The 15225-nt window shown below is 39.0% G+C and overlaps 1 protein-coding gene and 1 long non-coding RNA gene across 5 annotated transcripts in view; one reads left to right on the forward strand and one right to left on the reverse strand.

The window, feature by feature from the left end:
• Window positions 1-15225, forward strand: part of LOC123982604 — a 24241-nt gene continuing 9016 nt past the window's right edge. Inside the window, exons 1-4 of one of the 4 annotated variants that reach the window (XR_006828006.1) lie at window positions 1-130; window positions 3366-3635; window positions 5124-5237; window positions 5653-5811. This is a non-coding gene — a long non-coding RNA (uncharacterized LOC123982604). Of the gene's footprint in view, window positions 131-1426; window positions 1459-2059; window positions 2120-2868; window positions 3124-3365; window positions 3636-5123; window positions 5238-5652; window positions 5812-15225 lie in introns of those variants that run through there. The other 3 variants (XR_006828010.1, XR_006828008.1, XR_006828009.1) reach the window with 3 other exon arrangements.
• Window positions 3288-9670, reverse strand: myoz1b (myozenin 1b). Its single transcript, XM_046068233.1, has 6 exons — window positions 9566-9670; window positions 8989-9075; window positions 5572-5738; window positions 5400-5469; window positions 5115-5289; window positions 3288-3594 (listed from the first exon to the last, which is right to left on the reverse strand). Exons 2-6 carry the CDS (start codon window positions 9071-9073, stop codon window positions 3360-3362), a joined length of 732 nt encoding a protein of 243 aa, XP_045924189.1. The 5' UTR covers window positions 9074-9075; window positions 9566-9670; the 3' UTR covers window positions 3288-3359.

Below are 15225 nucleotides of genomic sequence, written 5' to 3' on the forward strand. Positions count from 1 at the left end.
AATGCACACACCTCCACTGTCAACCTGCTGATAGCAGCATGTAGAGGACATATGTCTGAGTGTGTCCACTGGAGACCTGCCAGCTCCAGTTTACAGTCACAGCCTGAACACAGTGCTATTCATAGAGCAGGTGAGAGAGGTCATGGGGACATTGTTGAGTTTGGCTGTGATTTTTAATGCCACTGTAACTGAGAGAAAATGACATTAGTAGCACGCAACCAAGCAGCAAGGCATTTACAGAAATACATAATTTGGGAAATACAAAATTCACTTTCTTGCCAAGAAGTAGGTGAGAAGATAAGTTAGCACTTTCATGTCTGTTCTTTTTACGCTTTTTGTACAGATAAAATGATTAAGAAAAAAGTATTAGTTAGTGAGCTTTACATGTGCTGGTGTTACCTTTGGTCAGGCTAGCTGCTCCAGTCTTTATGCTAGGCTAAGCTAACCAGTCCATGAGATTGGTATCAGCCTTCTCATCTAGCTGTCACATCAAGAAAGCAAAATTGTATTTCCCAAAATATCAAACCTTTTCTTTAAGTTCTATAACTTATTGAGTGCCGGCAATGACCGCAAGTTATCACCATTTTTTTTTTTCGTATTTTTGATTTTATTGGATATATAGAGTGACAGTATAAAGAAGGGAAGGAATGGGGGTGATGACATGTAATAAAAGGCAGATGGAATGTATCTGTATATGTATGTATATTGTGCTTTTTTCATATTTTCTGGCATTTCGATTATGTTATAATGTCAAATGTTCATGTTAAACATGGCCAAGGCTTCAAATAATACTGCAGTCAAGCCAGCCTCCCCTTCGAAAGCGAGAGTCAAGCCAGCCCTCGCGCTGTTTTGCGATGCGTGTTTTTTCTAGGCATTACGGTAAAACCGTGTCGCAGCCATAGGTCGCAGCACATTTCAAAATAAAAACGAGCATAAAAGCTGAACATAATGCAATTGGTGTGGCAAAAACGATTGAATAAATAAATAAATAAATGCTTAAGACAACACAAGTATCTAAAGAAAGTAATACATTTTTGCAGAAAGCTTACTAAATTCAGCCAAGATTCAAACTGATGTAAAAAGAAAACCTCCTGTTTCCATTGACTCATTTCACTTCACAGTGATAACAGACCACCTCAGGGTGACCCTCTGTCAATATCAGAGCGATCTGATGTAGGTTTTAAAAGATAAACCCTTAAAAATGTCTAAAATTTTCACTGAATTTGCTGATTTCAGATTGATTTTGTGATTTAAGTGAAATGAGTCAGCAGAAACAGGAAGTTTACTTTTTACATCAGTTTGAATCTTGGCTGAATTTAGTGAGCCAAAATCTGGCCACGCCCACAAAGGAATGTGCAGAATTCAATCTCAAAACGTTTTGCACCAGTTTGCAACGTTTTCTGCTAGAACGACATGTTTCCTTGCAACGTTGCGCAACGTTCTGCAACGGGCTTCGAGGTATGTTTTGTCCCGTTTGGTGGGCGTGTCTTAGATGTTACCCAATCAGCTGCCACAAGTTAGTAAACACAACGATGTTAGAAAGGCAAGAAAATGCAGTGCGTTTGCGTACACAGCAGGGTGTTTCAACCGTTGAAAAAACGTTTTGCTACGTTTTGTCCGCGATGAACTCGCCCCTGGTAAACACAGAAGACAATGGCCAATCAGAAGACAGTCGTGGCTGTAAGGCCTAAAGCACTTTCTTAGCTCATTCCTGCGCTTGGAAACAGTAGCACACAAAATAATCTTGCAGCTTATATTTCCCAAGATTTTAACAACATCGCACGGTTCATCGTGTGACTTAAAGTGTATTTTGACATTTCTATGTCATTTCCTTACAATGTTTATTACCCACATAGTTCACCAAATATTTTTTGACAAATAGCTTAATTTTGTGCTCAAAGTTGCAAAAGTTGCTTAGTTGTTAAAACGGGGTGGTGACGTATGACTAAAGTAATTCCATAAGTCATATGTCATTCTCCAAGCTTGCGCAGGCGCACTGTCATGCCTCGTTAAAAAACTGTCACCGCCACCCCTCGTTAAGTCAGAGCATCAAACCGATAAACATCGTTGTGAGCTAGCTAACTAATTTATCATGTGATTTACTTAGAACTTACAGTAGGTATGTTTCTCTGATTGTTGGTTTGTCTTTCTAGTTTAGTTAGCTAGGTTAACTAAGTTGTAGTTAGCCAGTTGTAGTTAGCTAGCATAGTTATTGCAGAAAGTTAGCTAACAGAGGGTCTTCATTTTATTTTTTAGTTTCCTCCTCTTGGTTTAGTGTGCTGTTCATTTTCATTTTGGCATTTGTGCGTGCGGTGTTGGAGGACAGAAAACACGTCGCACTTTCCCCTGCCACTGTCTTATATACAGTCTGCAACACGCATTTTACTGACGACCATTTTACATTTGGTATCAGAAGTCTTTACACACAGTTCAGCAGAGTAATAGACCCCCCACCCCCGCGGTAAAGTAAGCGCACCATAAAACATAGCTGGGAGTTATCATATGCAGTGCGTGACAGGACCATCGACTGTATGATTGATAACAGCTGATTCTCGCACAATAGTTTCTATCATGGGTAAATAATAGCTACTCCTGCCAGACAGTAAAGTGTACTAAACTTTACAGTGTAGTGATGTTAACACAGCATATCGTTAGCGAACACTCCAGCCAGTCAGTTTTTGGTTGTCATGGTAATTGATTACGTCTGACTATTAACCACACCCCCATTCTCTGTTTGAGGAAGAACGTTCACCAAAAACGGCAGTTAAAACTGGCTGGAGGGGCTTTAAGTGATAACAGGTGGTCGTATGGGGGGAGGGGGGGATATAATCAGATATTGTCCTTTTTAATAACCGGGGACTATCACATGCAGTGCAAACATAAGAACCAGACAGACGTTCTGTAAAGGGGAACTTTATTGCATAAATACATTGTTTTAAGAGTGCAGAGTGCTTATCTATAGCTATTCACACAGGTCTCATATTAGCTCACAGTATGCACAGTCATAGTAAGACTTAATAATAGTTGAGGAGGAAAAGATAAGAAAGCACCCAGGAGACCAGGGGAGATACTTTGTACTTTTCAAATGATTTTTCAAGTCATTTTTGTTCATTTAGTTTCCAGGTAATTAAAGTACATTTCAACACATGTTCATGGGAGCCTCAGCAGTTCTAACAGTGTTTATGTTGTCAGTGTATAAGAAGTAAATTATGAACTCAGCCTAGTGCTCTCATGTATACAATCATATGAGGGTATATTCTTGATGTATGTATGTGTATATGAGTTCCAGTGCATGTACTTCGATGTGTGGGTGTTTCAGGATACATGTACTATAAATATGCTTGTGTGTGCATGCGTGTTCACAGGTCATCTGTCTCTCCGTCGAAGGGGACGTTTTCCAGGTCCATGTGGATGTATGAGTTGTCCTCACTGCAGACCCAGCCGATGGGCGTGCGGTTGAATGAGGGGCGTGAGCGGATGTCAGCCTGCAGGGTGGGTATAGGCTCCGGCTCCTCTGTAGCAGCGTTGAGCTGTGGGAGTTCGAAGGTCAGCGTCTTGGGCACCTTGTCAAAGCCGCCAAATGGCAACGCCGTCCTGGGGAGAAAAAAAGAAATAGGAAGCTGAGGAGAGACAAGGTGATACAAAACAGGATCATACAAAAAATTATCATACTGTATTTTTTATTTGATTTTCTACATATTACTACAAGACAAAGGATGACATACTTTTTTACTAAAAATTGTTTGCATGGATGGAATATTGAACCTACCTACCAGGCACAGGCCCATGAGCCCAAGAAGTGAAATAAACAAGCACAAAGAGACGTGAAACGATGGCGTAGAGACACAAGTGATCACATGTCTGAGTTATTTTCGTTTCTCGGAGAGTAACTGGAGTCGTTTTGTGTCACTTTCAGTTGCTCCTGTGTAGTAGGATTGCGGGGCATTTTACATATTATACCCAGGTGCCTGTTGTCTCCAGCCGTGTATGGCTGGAGACAACATGCATACACGGCCATTAGTAATTACGAGGGACACAGCTGCACTTAGCAGGGTCTACAACCACCATTAACAGTATTACAATATACAGAGATCTAGGGCTCAAATAAAATTAATATAATTATATCTGCAGCAAAATGTTGTCTAACTGTTAAGTGTAATAGCATACATTTCACCAACATTTCTAGATGTTGGTGATGTGGTACATTATGTGAAGGCTGTATTGCTGCTGAATAAAGCCATGGAAACACACCCAGGAAGAAAATAGCTTTTACTGGTGACGAAACAGCAAACTGCCGGTTGTTATAGTGATGTAGGTTAGTGAGCTGATAAAGTTGAGACTGGTGCTGCAGTTCATACTAAAACATCATTTAACAATAGTAATCATCATATAATACTTTTCTATCTACTTGCATCTCTTCCATACAGTTTTTTTGCTGCTGCCACACCAAAATTTAGGTGAAAGATGCTAATCTCAGGCATTAATAATGGATTTTCCTTGATCTGCTGTGGCTTGGATTGTACCTCATTTGTGCGTCACTGGACAAAAGCATAGAATCAATGGATGAACTATAAAAGTAGTGTCAAATAACATCCTGTAACTAACAATTCAAAGTTAAATAACATATTGAAAAGACATATTTTGTATTGAAAATGCAATTGTAAAATCTGTGTCTGTAGTTGCATGTATGTGTATATGCCTTTTAGTGTAAACAGTTTGAATAATTGTTTAAGTCATTCATCTAGCAAAAATGGCAAACTTTTGCTGTCCCCAGTATCTCAAATGTGAGTCTGCTGCTTTTCTGTTTGATATAATTTTAAATTAAATATATTTGGGTTTTAAACTGTTGGTCAGACAAAATAAGTAATTTAAAGATGTCACCTAGGGCTGTAGTACATCAAAGCTACAGTGTAGTGAATGCACATCCAAATTATTATAGACATGTTTTTTTCTTTTTGGATGCTTTATTGGCTAAGCGATTCATTACTATGAACATATTTATTCAATTCAGTACAATTCAATGTTAATCGAAAACTTTATTGTCATTATACTTGCATGCAAGGAAACATAGTTATTACAAGAGAGTGATAATTGTTGTTTGTGTCTGTGTGTACCTGTTGAAGCTCTTGTACAGAGGCAGTTCTGGGTGCGTTTGGATGGGTCCCGGCATAGTGGCTTTCATGGTTGCCGCCAGGTCCTCGTTGCCCTTCATGGCATGTTCCCAGGGCGATACATAGGTGCGTACATAGTTTTCCTTCATCTTGTCTTTTTCTGCCTCCACATCCAACACTACAAAAAAGGGGAAGACCAGAGAGATTAAATGCAAAATCTTTACAGAAAGAAAGCATCTTAAATACTGAAAAGGGACAGAAAATATAAAAAGGGATCTGTGACCCTACCTTCTTCCACTGACACCTCAGGCTTTGGTGGAATAGGGGGAGGGGACATCAACAGGTTCTGGAGGTTCTGCTGGATATAGATATAGTCTGATCAGTACACATACACATAAAACATTATGCAAACACATACACACACACACACACACACTGCCTTTCTCTTCTTCACTCTTACCGTGTTCTCGTTGGTCACAATGAACTTCTCAACTCTCTGCTGCCTCATCTTGAACATCTTGGAGCCCTTGTTTTTGAGCAGGGAGAGCTCCTCCAGCATCACATCCTTGGGCGTCTTGATCTTGGTGCCCAGGTCGAGCTCAGAGGCCTCGGGGTCTGAATTATCATCTGACAGGAAGAGGCAGAGGACAAAATAAAAGAAATGAACATGGAAGTGCATGTGGGTGGATGCTGAGAAAAGGTAGAAAATAAATTGTCATGTTTACCCATACTTTGAGAAAAACTCAATGTGGTAGAAAGTGCATTGGATAAAAAAAAAAAATAAATTATATAGCAATTGTTGGTTTGTCTTTCTATCCACATAGACACACTATGTGTCTGTTTGATACTACATCATGTGGCAATTTAATATATATTGAATTTAAGACAGATACAAGATGTTTTTAAAGTAAAAAATGAACCTATCACCAGCAGTTGGTTAGCTTAGCTTAGCATAAAGTAAAAAAAGGGAAACAGCTAGACTCATCACATGTTTTGCAAGAGGCATCAAACCTTGCCACCCAAAACCTCTAAAACTTAACACAGTATATACAGGAACCAAAGTGTAAAATTGACAAGTTGTGGATTTATAAGCATAAAGTCCCCATATATAAGCTAAACTAATTGTCTTCTGTCTATAGCTTTATAACAGAAAACTAGGAGAGTGGTATCGATTGTCTCATCCAGCTTTCATCAAGAAACCCAATAACCATTTTTCCTAAAGTGTCAAACTATTCCTTTATAGGCTAAGAACTTTAAACTTAAAAGAAATGTTTTAACTTTTTCTTTATTTTCTTATGAAATGCTACACTGACTTGAATGAAAGAATTCTGGCTCATGTATCCCATGATGATTTATCACTGTGCATATTAACAATTCTAAAGATTTTTATGTTATTAAAGCCTTGGCAGAGGTGGTATGCACACTCTAAAATGTGCTCACTCTTAACAGCTAAACGCATTTGGCAAATTAAACGGTGGGTTTACCTTCCATTACATGTCTGAAATTGAATGAGGGATGTAAAAGACTGTGTATTTTTATCCTCTGGCTTCCATACTATTCTTGTTATGATGAATTACAGTTGAAACCTGTTGCGCAGTGATAGACGATGTGTGTGTGGAATGAGTGTGAAACGAGGGGAGTTGTAGGGGTTACTAGGCCAAAGCAATATGGAAGAAAAGTGCACTGGGGAGTGCCACAGCAGGTTAGGTTTCTGGTAGAACTGTTTATGGAGGGAAATCCTTATAACACGCCGCCTCTCTTTCTCCCCTCTTCTCTTTCAATGATGGAGAGATGTGATGGATTTTACTGCTCCACAGAGCTCCTCATAAAACACTCTTCTCATCCACCACATACACTCCGATATCACTCATAACACCTGGAGTCCAGCCATAAACCAAAACACACACACACACACACACACACACACACACACTCGCACAGACACATCTATAAAGCGGGGAGTTGGCATTGCAATGCTGCAGAGAGCTGTTAGCAGTACCTCATAAATCAGACTTGTGCAACTGGGTGTGCGTTAAGTGTGTGTGTGTGTGTGTGTGTGTGTGTGTAAGAGATAGAGAGAGAAGGAGAGTAATTGAGGCTGCTGAGCAGAGCGAACTCTCCCATGGGGATATTGATTAGAGTGTTAATTCAGAAGAATGTGAAACTCGAGCTGGCTGCTGACTGGGAGGAAATTGAACAGACTGACAGAGGCAGCGGCGGACAGACGGACAACATAGTGATGGAGAGAGGCGTGGCATAAAATGTCAGAACGACATAGTGGCAGGGATGATGGATAGATGAGTAACTGGAGCAAAATAAGGGATAAGCAGGATAAGCTCCTGAATGACTGAGCAACTGAAAACAAACTGGTAGAAAGATACAGATGTGGCTGCAGATGTGACAGCAGAAGGAGTGGTAGCGAAAACAGCAAAAGGACATAAATGGGGAAAGACATAAACAGATTGTGGAATGACAGATACAAGCGCATGCACAGACACTCAAAGCATGCTCAGATTGCAAATTGGATGCTCAGAGATTTGCAGAGAATATATTGTGGTTTAATATGCAACAAGTAAATGTCAGTTTTGATACTGATAGAAAACACAACATACTGAAATAAGATAGCCAAGCTAGCTTCTCTGTGAGGCAGACTTAGCCAAGGAAAAGTTCAAAATTCAAAATCTTACCTAGGTAAGCACAGAAGAATTAAAAGCATATTCTTCTAAATTTATCAAAGCTAAAAGTACACATTATGCAGAAAAAGAGCCCTGTGAATGGTATACTATACATTATTTGATTATTACATTATAATTATACATTATTGATGTATTAATACATAAGCAGCATTTTAATGTTGCAGCTGGTTGAGGTGACACTTTTAACTACATTATATATGGGTAGTTTAATAAAGGACAATGCATTTTATTTTGTAAACTCATCACATGTTTTGCATGTAAAAACTTGTCACATTGAATGTAGTGGAGTAAAAAGTACATTGCTTGAGTCTGAAAGATAGTGAAGAAGACCCTCCAAGTACAGTGGTTGAGTAAATGCACTTAGTGACTTTCCACTGCTCAGTGCGCTTTATAAGGCTGTTCTATCAAATTGAGTGGAAATATTCTAAATGTCTTCTCCATCATCATATACACATTTCACCGAAATTCAGCCTGACGTGAGGTATTTTTGGAAACGTTTGGATCTCCACTAGAATGCAAAGTAATGGTCTGTGAGATTGAACAATGTTTAGCCACACAGCACGAATTTGAACAGATGGTGAGATGATGTGAAATGCATTCATAGCTGGTGTAGATGTTAAGATGTAGCTCACATAACAAACAATATATATATATACATTTTGCATTCGTAGATTTCAACAATTTGCTACATTTTTACAAGTTGTATTAATTCCATTTCAGTCACCTTTTACACACAGCCTTAAACAAATATAGCGGGAGCTGAATCACCATCTGGTAATTTGTGTTGCCTGCGAAGGTAACAGATTTATGGCTGCTCACCCATCTGAGAATGACCCACATCCTTCCAGGAGATGCCACATGCATGTTAGATATTGTGTTACTGCATGGAACAAATGGAACAAATCTGTCTTTGTGTGTATTTTTATTTAATTGTAGTATCATAAGACCACATGCACCCAGGCAGTTCAAATTACACACACAGACTGTGCAAATAGCCACACACCACAGATAGAAACTTAATATTGGATTTGACATTTACTGGGCTTGTTAATCAGATCACACGGAAGATAGAGGGAGGTCTTCCAGAAATGTGGACGAACATGACCGGCAAAATGTTTCATGCTTACATGTCGTGTGTGAATATATGTGATTGGTATGATGTTTGTGTGTGTGTGTTTTACCATTCTGGCTGATGTTGGACAGGTCAGTGATGATCTTGTTGGCCTTCCTCTTGTTAGAAGGGGCAGGAGTTGTTTTTAGAGGCATGGCTAAAAGAAACAACAGAGAAATAATTTCATAATATTATCATCAATTCCATTTACCAATTTTCAGACAAATAATTATAGCTTTACACAGAAAGAAAAATACACCTATACAGTCAAAAAAACAAACTCACAGTCTACTAACTAGCCTTTTCTGGATCTTTGAACTACATCTCACAGTCTTCATCAGCAGATAAAACTCCATCCTTGAGTTAGGACTTTTTGTCAAACTACTACTTCAAAGTCAAAAGTGAACTTTTACTCATCAGAAATAGAAAAATTGTAATTAAAGTTTTGCTTCATTTAAATTTTAAAATTTAAAGCTGTACTAATCAATATTTTCATATTAATATTCATATTCATATTACTTTATTTATTGCAAAAATGTTTTGCTTGTAGTGAAAATCTGCAGAGAATTATCAACCGACTCTGCAGTTCTTCAGTTCTACAGAGCGTTTTAGCATTTTTAAGGTCATTGTCTCATTAACCCTCCTACCGCAGCAGGTGGCTGTTTTCAGTGAAGATGCTCCGATGAACCTACTGTATTCTTCACCATACAGCAGACAAATTTAGCAACTAGTTTGTACAGCAGTGCAGCATTTGGTTGCTAAAGAAATACTGACAGCATCGGTTATTTCAGCAAGTGCCCCCAAACAAAAAAGTTCCACCTGCAACTTTTGTCTCCCCCTTCTGACAGTGAGAGTAATTACACAACATGATTGTAACCATGACAACAGAGGTCTCCTTACCTTCATGAAGTAGTCATTTTAACCCTAACCACGTGTTTCCCAAACCTAACCCAACCGTAACCATACATTGTCACATAATAAATCAGATTTACAGTGATTTGTAATGTTTTTGAATTCAAGAATATAAATTCTATCATGTTGCCAATAGAGGCGCCAGAATATTCTCTGGTATTGTACCAGAGGGCAGTTACAAATTACATTGTTTTGTCATTTAAAGGTTCAGTGTGTAATATTTAGGAGGATCTATTGACAAAGACCTTACATAATGAATGTTGTGTTTTTATTACCTTAGAATGAGCCATTTCTATCTACATACAGGGCCCTCTTACATGGAAGTTGCTGTGTTGCGCTGCCATGTTACTACAGTAGCCCAAACGGACAAACGACTCTACGGAGCGGGTTTAGTCATTACGTTGAATATGTACAAAAAAGAAGGAAGAAGAAGAAGTAGTTGTCTGGTTTATTAGAATTAAGAAGAGAAGTGAAATCTGGACAAATGGAGGACCACATGTATTATTCTGCACAAGAGCCAACAGTGCGTGTCGGCCACCAGAGTTTCTCCTACGCGCTTGGAATGGGAGGGGTGAGCGGTGATTGATGGTCCATTCATGTAATGTCGGTATAATTGGAATTCTTATTTCCTCCTTAAATCTTTATTGCAAAAAGTTAAAGACATAAAGAAGTATACAGAACAGTATGCAAAAATATAGGAAGAAACAAACAATAAAAACTTTGCCAGGGGTAGTCTATATTATGTAAAGATATTAAAAGAGGACCGCACACCAAGTTTTCACAGCCTTCTTGTGTTGGATTTAGAAATTACATTGATATAAGTTATCATAGATGTCTCTGTGTTATTTATGAGCTCGGATCATGCTAATCCAACACATCTTTGTAGTAACGTCTATGTTGATTCCACATTCTGACTTAAGAGCACATGAACACACCAAAGTCGCAAGAACGACATCACAACTTGGGAAATGGGACCATCCAAGGAACACGTGAATGCACAATGAGCAGTTGTCTTCAATTTGCAACCCCCACCTCTAGATGCCACTAAAACTTATACACTGAAGCTTTAATTTGGAGGATTTGTTATTTTACAGTTTGTTACAGTGCCTCCAATTGGCCAAAAATTTATTAAAACAGATTTAACAAATGAGCACATAATAAATCAGTAGTGGACTACTAATTAATTGGGTTTTTCTAATTTGCTAACTTATTCTAGGTAACCTCGCTTTAGCTATTGCGTATGTCCTGTCCTGAGATCCAGGGTGAGACTCTCAAAAGCTTTTTGAACATTTTTGGTACACTATAAAGCAATAAATACACCAGCCTATGCCACTTTGTCACCAAATGGACAGGCCTAACTCTATTTGGGACATAAAGTGGTGTCAGATAAACTGAGTTTATAGCACTCATTATTATGACATAAATACTTGATCTTACTGTTTTACACTAACAAATTGTATGTTACATTTTCTATAAACACTTTGTTCAACATTTGTTTTTCTTTTTTTATTTGCTCCATTAATAAATTGACTTGAATTGATTTTATACTGAAAGAGAGACTCAAGCAGTCATTTAGAATAAATATCCAAATGCTGTATTTGGTCTCTCAGGGGTCTAGCAGAGAGCATGACAGGATTAGCAACAAGAGACTGACAGGTGAAATGTGATCCAACAAAGGTTTGTCTTTCTTTTCCCAAAATATTTCACTAAAAAAATCTAAATTTATTTCCAAGATATGTTCATGTATGATTAAGATGCACATCACGTCCCAAATTATAGCAAGCTCCAGCAGAACTTCACTGGATTCCCTAATTAACTTAAGCATGCTTTAAACATGGTATATAGCCCCCAAATACCCTTGAGGACACTAATACCCAGTGGCAGCTCATGTCCCTCTTGACTAACTACTCAGATGGGGACCTGCAGTATGTCGCTGTCAATTGCACAGGTCGAAAGCAATTATGTAAGGCTGGAGGTGAGTCCCAGTACAAGAGAAAAAGCTGGAGGGCCCGTCTACAGGGAGACAGTTAATGTAATTGCTTTTCATCTGGTGTAATTGAAGCTCATTTCCTAGCCTGGGATTCTGTCCTGTGTGAGCTATTTTTATAAACCCATGTTCTATAGCGCTGTGGTGAGTGGGACTGTCATCAGCACAAGACATACATACACACACTGGCACAAGCACACACACAGATTTGCACTCAAATAGCTCTTCTCTTGTGATTAATGTGAGTCAGTGGCCGTGGATTAAAAACTGGAGATTACAGGTGTTTTTGCATGCTGTGCTGATGGCGACAACGGGAGCAGCATGAGGGCCTGGGTCCTGTTACCATCTCTCTGAGTGAAGAGGCGCTCCTGACCCCATGACCAGCCTGTTTTAGCTCCAGATAAATCTCGAGGGGACAGCTGGGGAGGAAGGGCATCAGTAAGCACATTCCCAAATACACACATATATCCAAACCCAAGAACTAAAAACTCCGCTGCAGAGGGCCACATTCCTCACCTACCACAGTATTGGGTAAGAGATGAGGAAAGCTGTCCACCAGCTGGCTCTCATGATTCAGATTTGGTTTAATTGATATTTAAATGAACTATTTACTCAAGAAATTGCAAATCTGCAATATAACTGTCAAACTATGTATGATGTAAAGCCGGCCTTGAGCAAGGACTATGACTTTCAAACAAAACAGTCAATTCTATAATATGAATTTGTTGAGCATCTGCTTCTGATTCCCTTATTCGTTAATTAATCTAGTTACAGAAGCCTCCACAGGCCACAGATAGGGACTTCTCCTGCTGCCAAAATTTCTTGACCACAGGAATCACATGAATTTAACTGAAACCGTCTCCTCGAAATAGGAGCCAGAATTTTTTGACAACTCCGTGACCATCGGCGACAGATCCACAAACATTCAAGGCATGTGTGAGCAAGATTTCTTTGGGTTTAATCAAGGCATCGCGCATTTTCACTTCTGTAGTGTCTTACCTAAGACCCAGGTATCCACGGGAAGACACAGGTCCCAGAAGAGGTGTGGCTCAGAGGAAGAGGAATATAGATTCCCAGGTAGAATTGTGTCCCAGAGCTTGTATTATCCTGCCTGCCCTCCTCTTTGCCCCAGAGAGAGTGAAACCCTATTAGCAGGGCTGTCCCAGTGCTATGGACCTGGCATGGGTGGTGGGGGGAAGGGATGAATTGACTAGGGGGGTAAAGAGGGTGTGGTGTTGTGAGTTTGTACGTGAGGTTTGTACGATAAGTGATAATAAGAAACTGATGATGATGGTTTTTTTCCAATAACTTTTTTTCTATCAACTTTGTGTAAAAAGAAATGACAGAAAGGCCTGAAAATTTAAAGATGACACATTTTCTTCTTCAGAATAACCAGGGCTATTTTAAAATGAATAAATAGTTGACGCGAATAGTTGCATTCAAGATGAATAATGCAATACATATGTAGAATTTAGGTTCGCTTGGAAAAGTTCTGTTATAAAGGTGTCAAATATGATAGCTCAATACACAACAGTAATTTAAATAATTAGTCAAATCTAGACACAACAGCCTCATAATTACCCAAAAAATATAGGTAAAAAATAATAAAGAACAACACCAAACATTTACTCAAAGTAACTTTTACTGTTTTATTAGGTTTTATTCAAGTCGAACCATGTTACTAACCCTTCCGATTTCACAGGGGCCAAAGGTCAAAACCTAGAGTTAGTTTTACATAATAAAACAGGGAGCTGTTTAGTGAACTCTTTACAGCCTCTTTCCCCAATTAAACAAACAAAAACAGCTCTTACACCCGTGTTACTTGGACGACCATAACATTACATATATGTCACGTATCGTAGGGAGTATGCCAAATTTTTTGTTCAGATCCAGAAAGTCAGAATCGGCATGATGATTTTAGTGAACCCCAGAATCATTTGCCAACCGCAGGGGAACAGGGGCACAGATAATGTAAACATTCTGATGTTTAGGAGATTTAATGTTGACCATACATTTACCATCATATTAGTTTAGTGTGTTAGCATGCTGACATTTGATATTTAACATTAAACAAAAAGTATAGCTAAGGCAAATGGGAATGTCTTGCAAGTATTTGGTCTGGCTTAGAATTTGATGAAAAGTTATTACAAGGGGGACATGAATGTCCATCCAATAGTTGTCAAGGCATTTCACTCAAAACCACAACCTTGTGGTGATCACCAAAGTGATTAGGAATATGGATAAAAATCCCCCGTGCAGTATGTGATAAAAATCACCCTTGCAGTATGTATGGTAGTCCTGAAATTGGAAATGCCAGGTGGCCTCGACATAGATTTGTGTGCAGCTGGGTTATAAATCCATCAGTATGCCCTGTTAGAAGGCTTATTACAAAACTGGTTGGTTATGACAAATTACCTTCTAGTAATACTTTATTCAGCCAAACACATCAGTTCATATTGATTTAGAAACTCCTTTAATCCAAAATAATAACCCTAAAATAATCGATCCACGTGGGAGTGAGAATGACCTCTATTTGCCCATTGTCTGACCTGCCCGTAAACCCTGACCCTTGACCCCAAACACTCGACTATGTTGACCCAGAAATACGGTGTGAGGAAAGAGCCTCTTTGGCAGAGCAGCAGGAGGAGACAGGATGTACAAGGTAACTCTTCCTCTCCACTCTCAATCACGTTGTAAAAAAGCCATCAGAATTAGGAGTTTAGCACCGGGCCAAATAGCTGGAGATTAACAGCTCTAAAAATAGGTAAAATGGGCTGTGCGTGTGTGTGTGTGTGCGTGTGTGTGTATGGGTATGTGTGTGTGTGTGTGTGTGTGTGTGTGCGAAACTGAGTGAGAGAGGAATTAACAGAGAAGAGGAGAGAGACCGAAAGAGGGAGAATTGTAGAACTGATTTGGTAATTTGGCCAAGAGTAAAAAGAGTCACTTCAGTCATTACTTTAAGTGCAGTTACAGCTGTTATGTATTTCTAAAATCCAGTGACCTAGTTTGTAGAAAAATTAATATGCTGCACACTGCAGGGATTTGTGTGTGTTGTTCCTTCCACTAGCACAGCAGCTAACCTTACAAGTGGACCTGAACAGGACTAAAGTTAGTCCTGTCTGTCACCTGATGCCAGTCAAGGGTTATAGGTTAGATCCCTTTCTGTGGCCATGGTTGGGTTTCACAGTTCCAAGGCCATCAGGTGGTTTACATTAAACTGCTCTGAAATGTGAAGGCCAACAATCCTACAAGGACATTTTCAACTGCAATGATCAGAGATTGAATCTAAAATAGAAAGACATGTATTTAAAATGATCACTTTTCATTCAGCCAGATTATCAAATATAGGATAATTTTACTAAAATTTATAGTTAGGATCCATGAAATAGATAAAAAGACAAGACCCCC

This window comes from Micropterus dolomieu, linkage group LG14 (assembly GCF_021292245.1).
Source record: "Micropterus dolomieu isolate WLL.071019.BEF.003 ecotype Adirondacks linkage group LG14, ASM2129224v1, whole genome shotgun sequence".
In the NCBI taxonomy this organism is placed as follows: Eukaryota; Metazoa; Chordata; class Actinopteri; order Centrarchiformes; family Centrarchidae; genus Micropterus; species Micropterus dolomieu.

Coding starts and splice junctions, on each gene's coding strand:
- myoz1b (XM_046068233.1), bottom strand. CDS start 9,073: ATGCCTCTAAAAACAACTCCTGCCCCTTCTAACAAGAGGAAGGCCAAC. Junction 5,739..8,988: donor GTCCAACATCAGCCAGAATG/GTAAAACACACA, acceptor TCTTCCTGTCAG/ATGATAATTCAGACCCCGAG. Junction 5,290..5,399: donor TGAGGTGTCAGTGGAAGAAG/GTAGGGTCACAG, acceptor CCTTTTTTGTAG/TGTTGGATGTGGAGGCAGAA.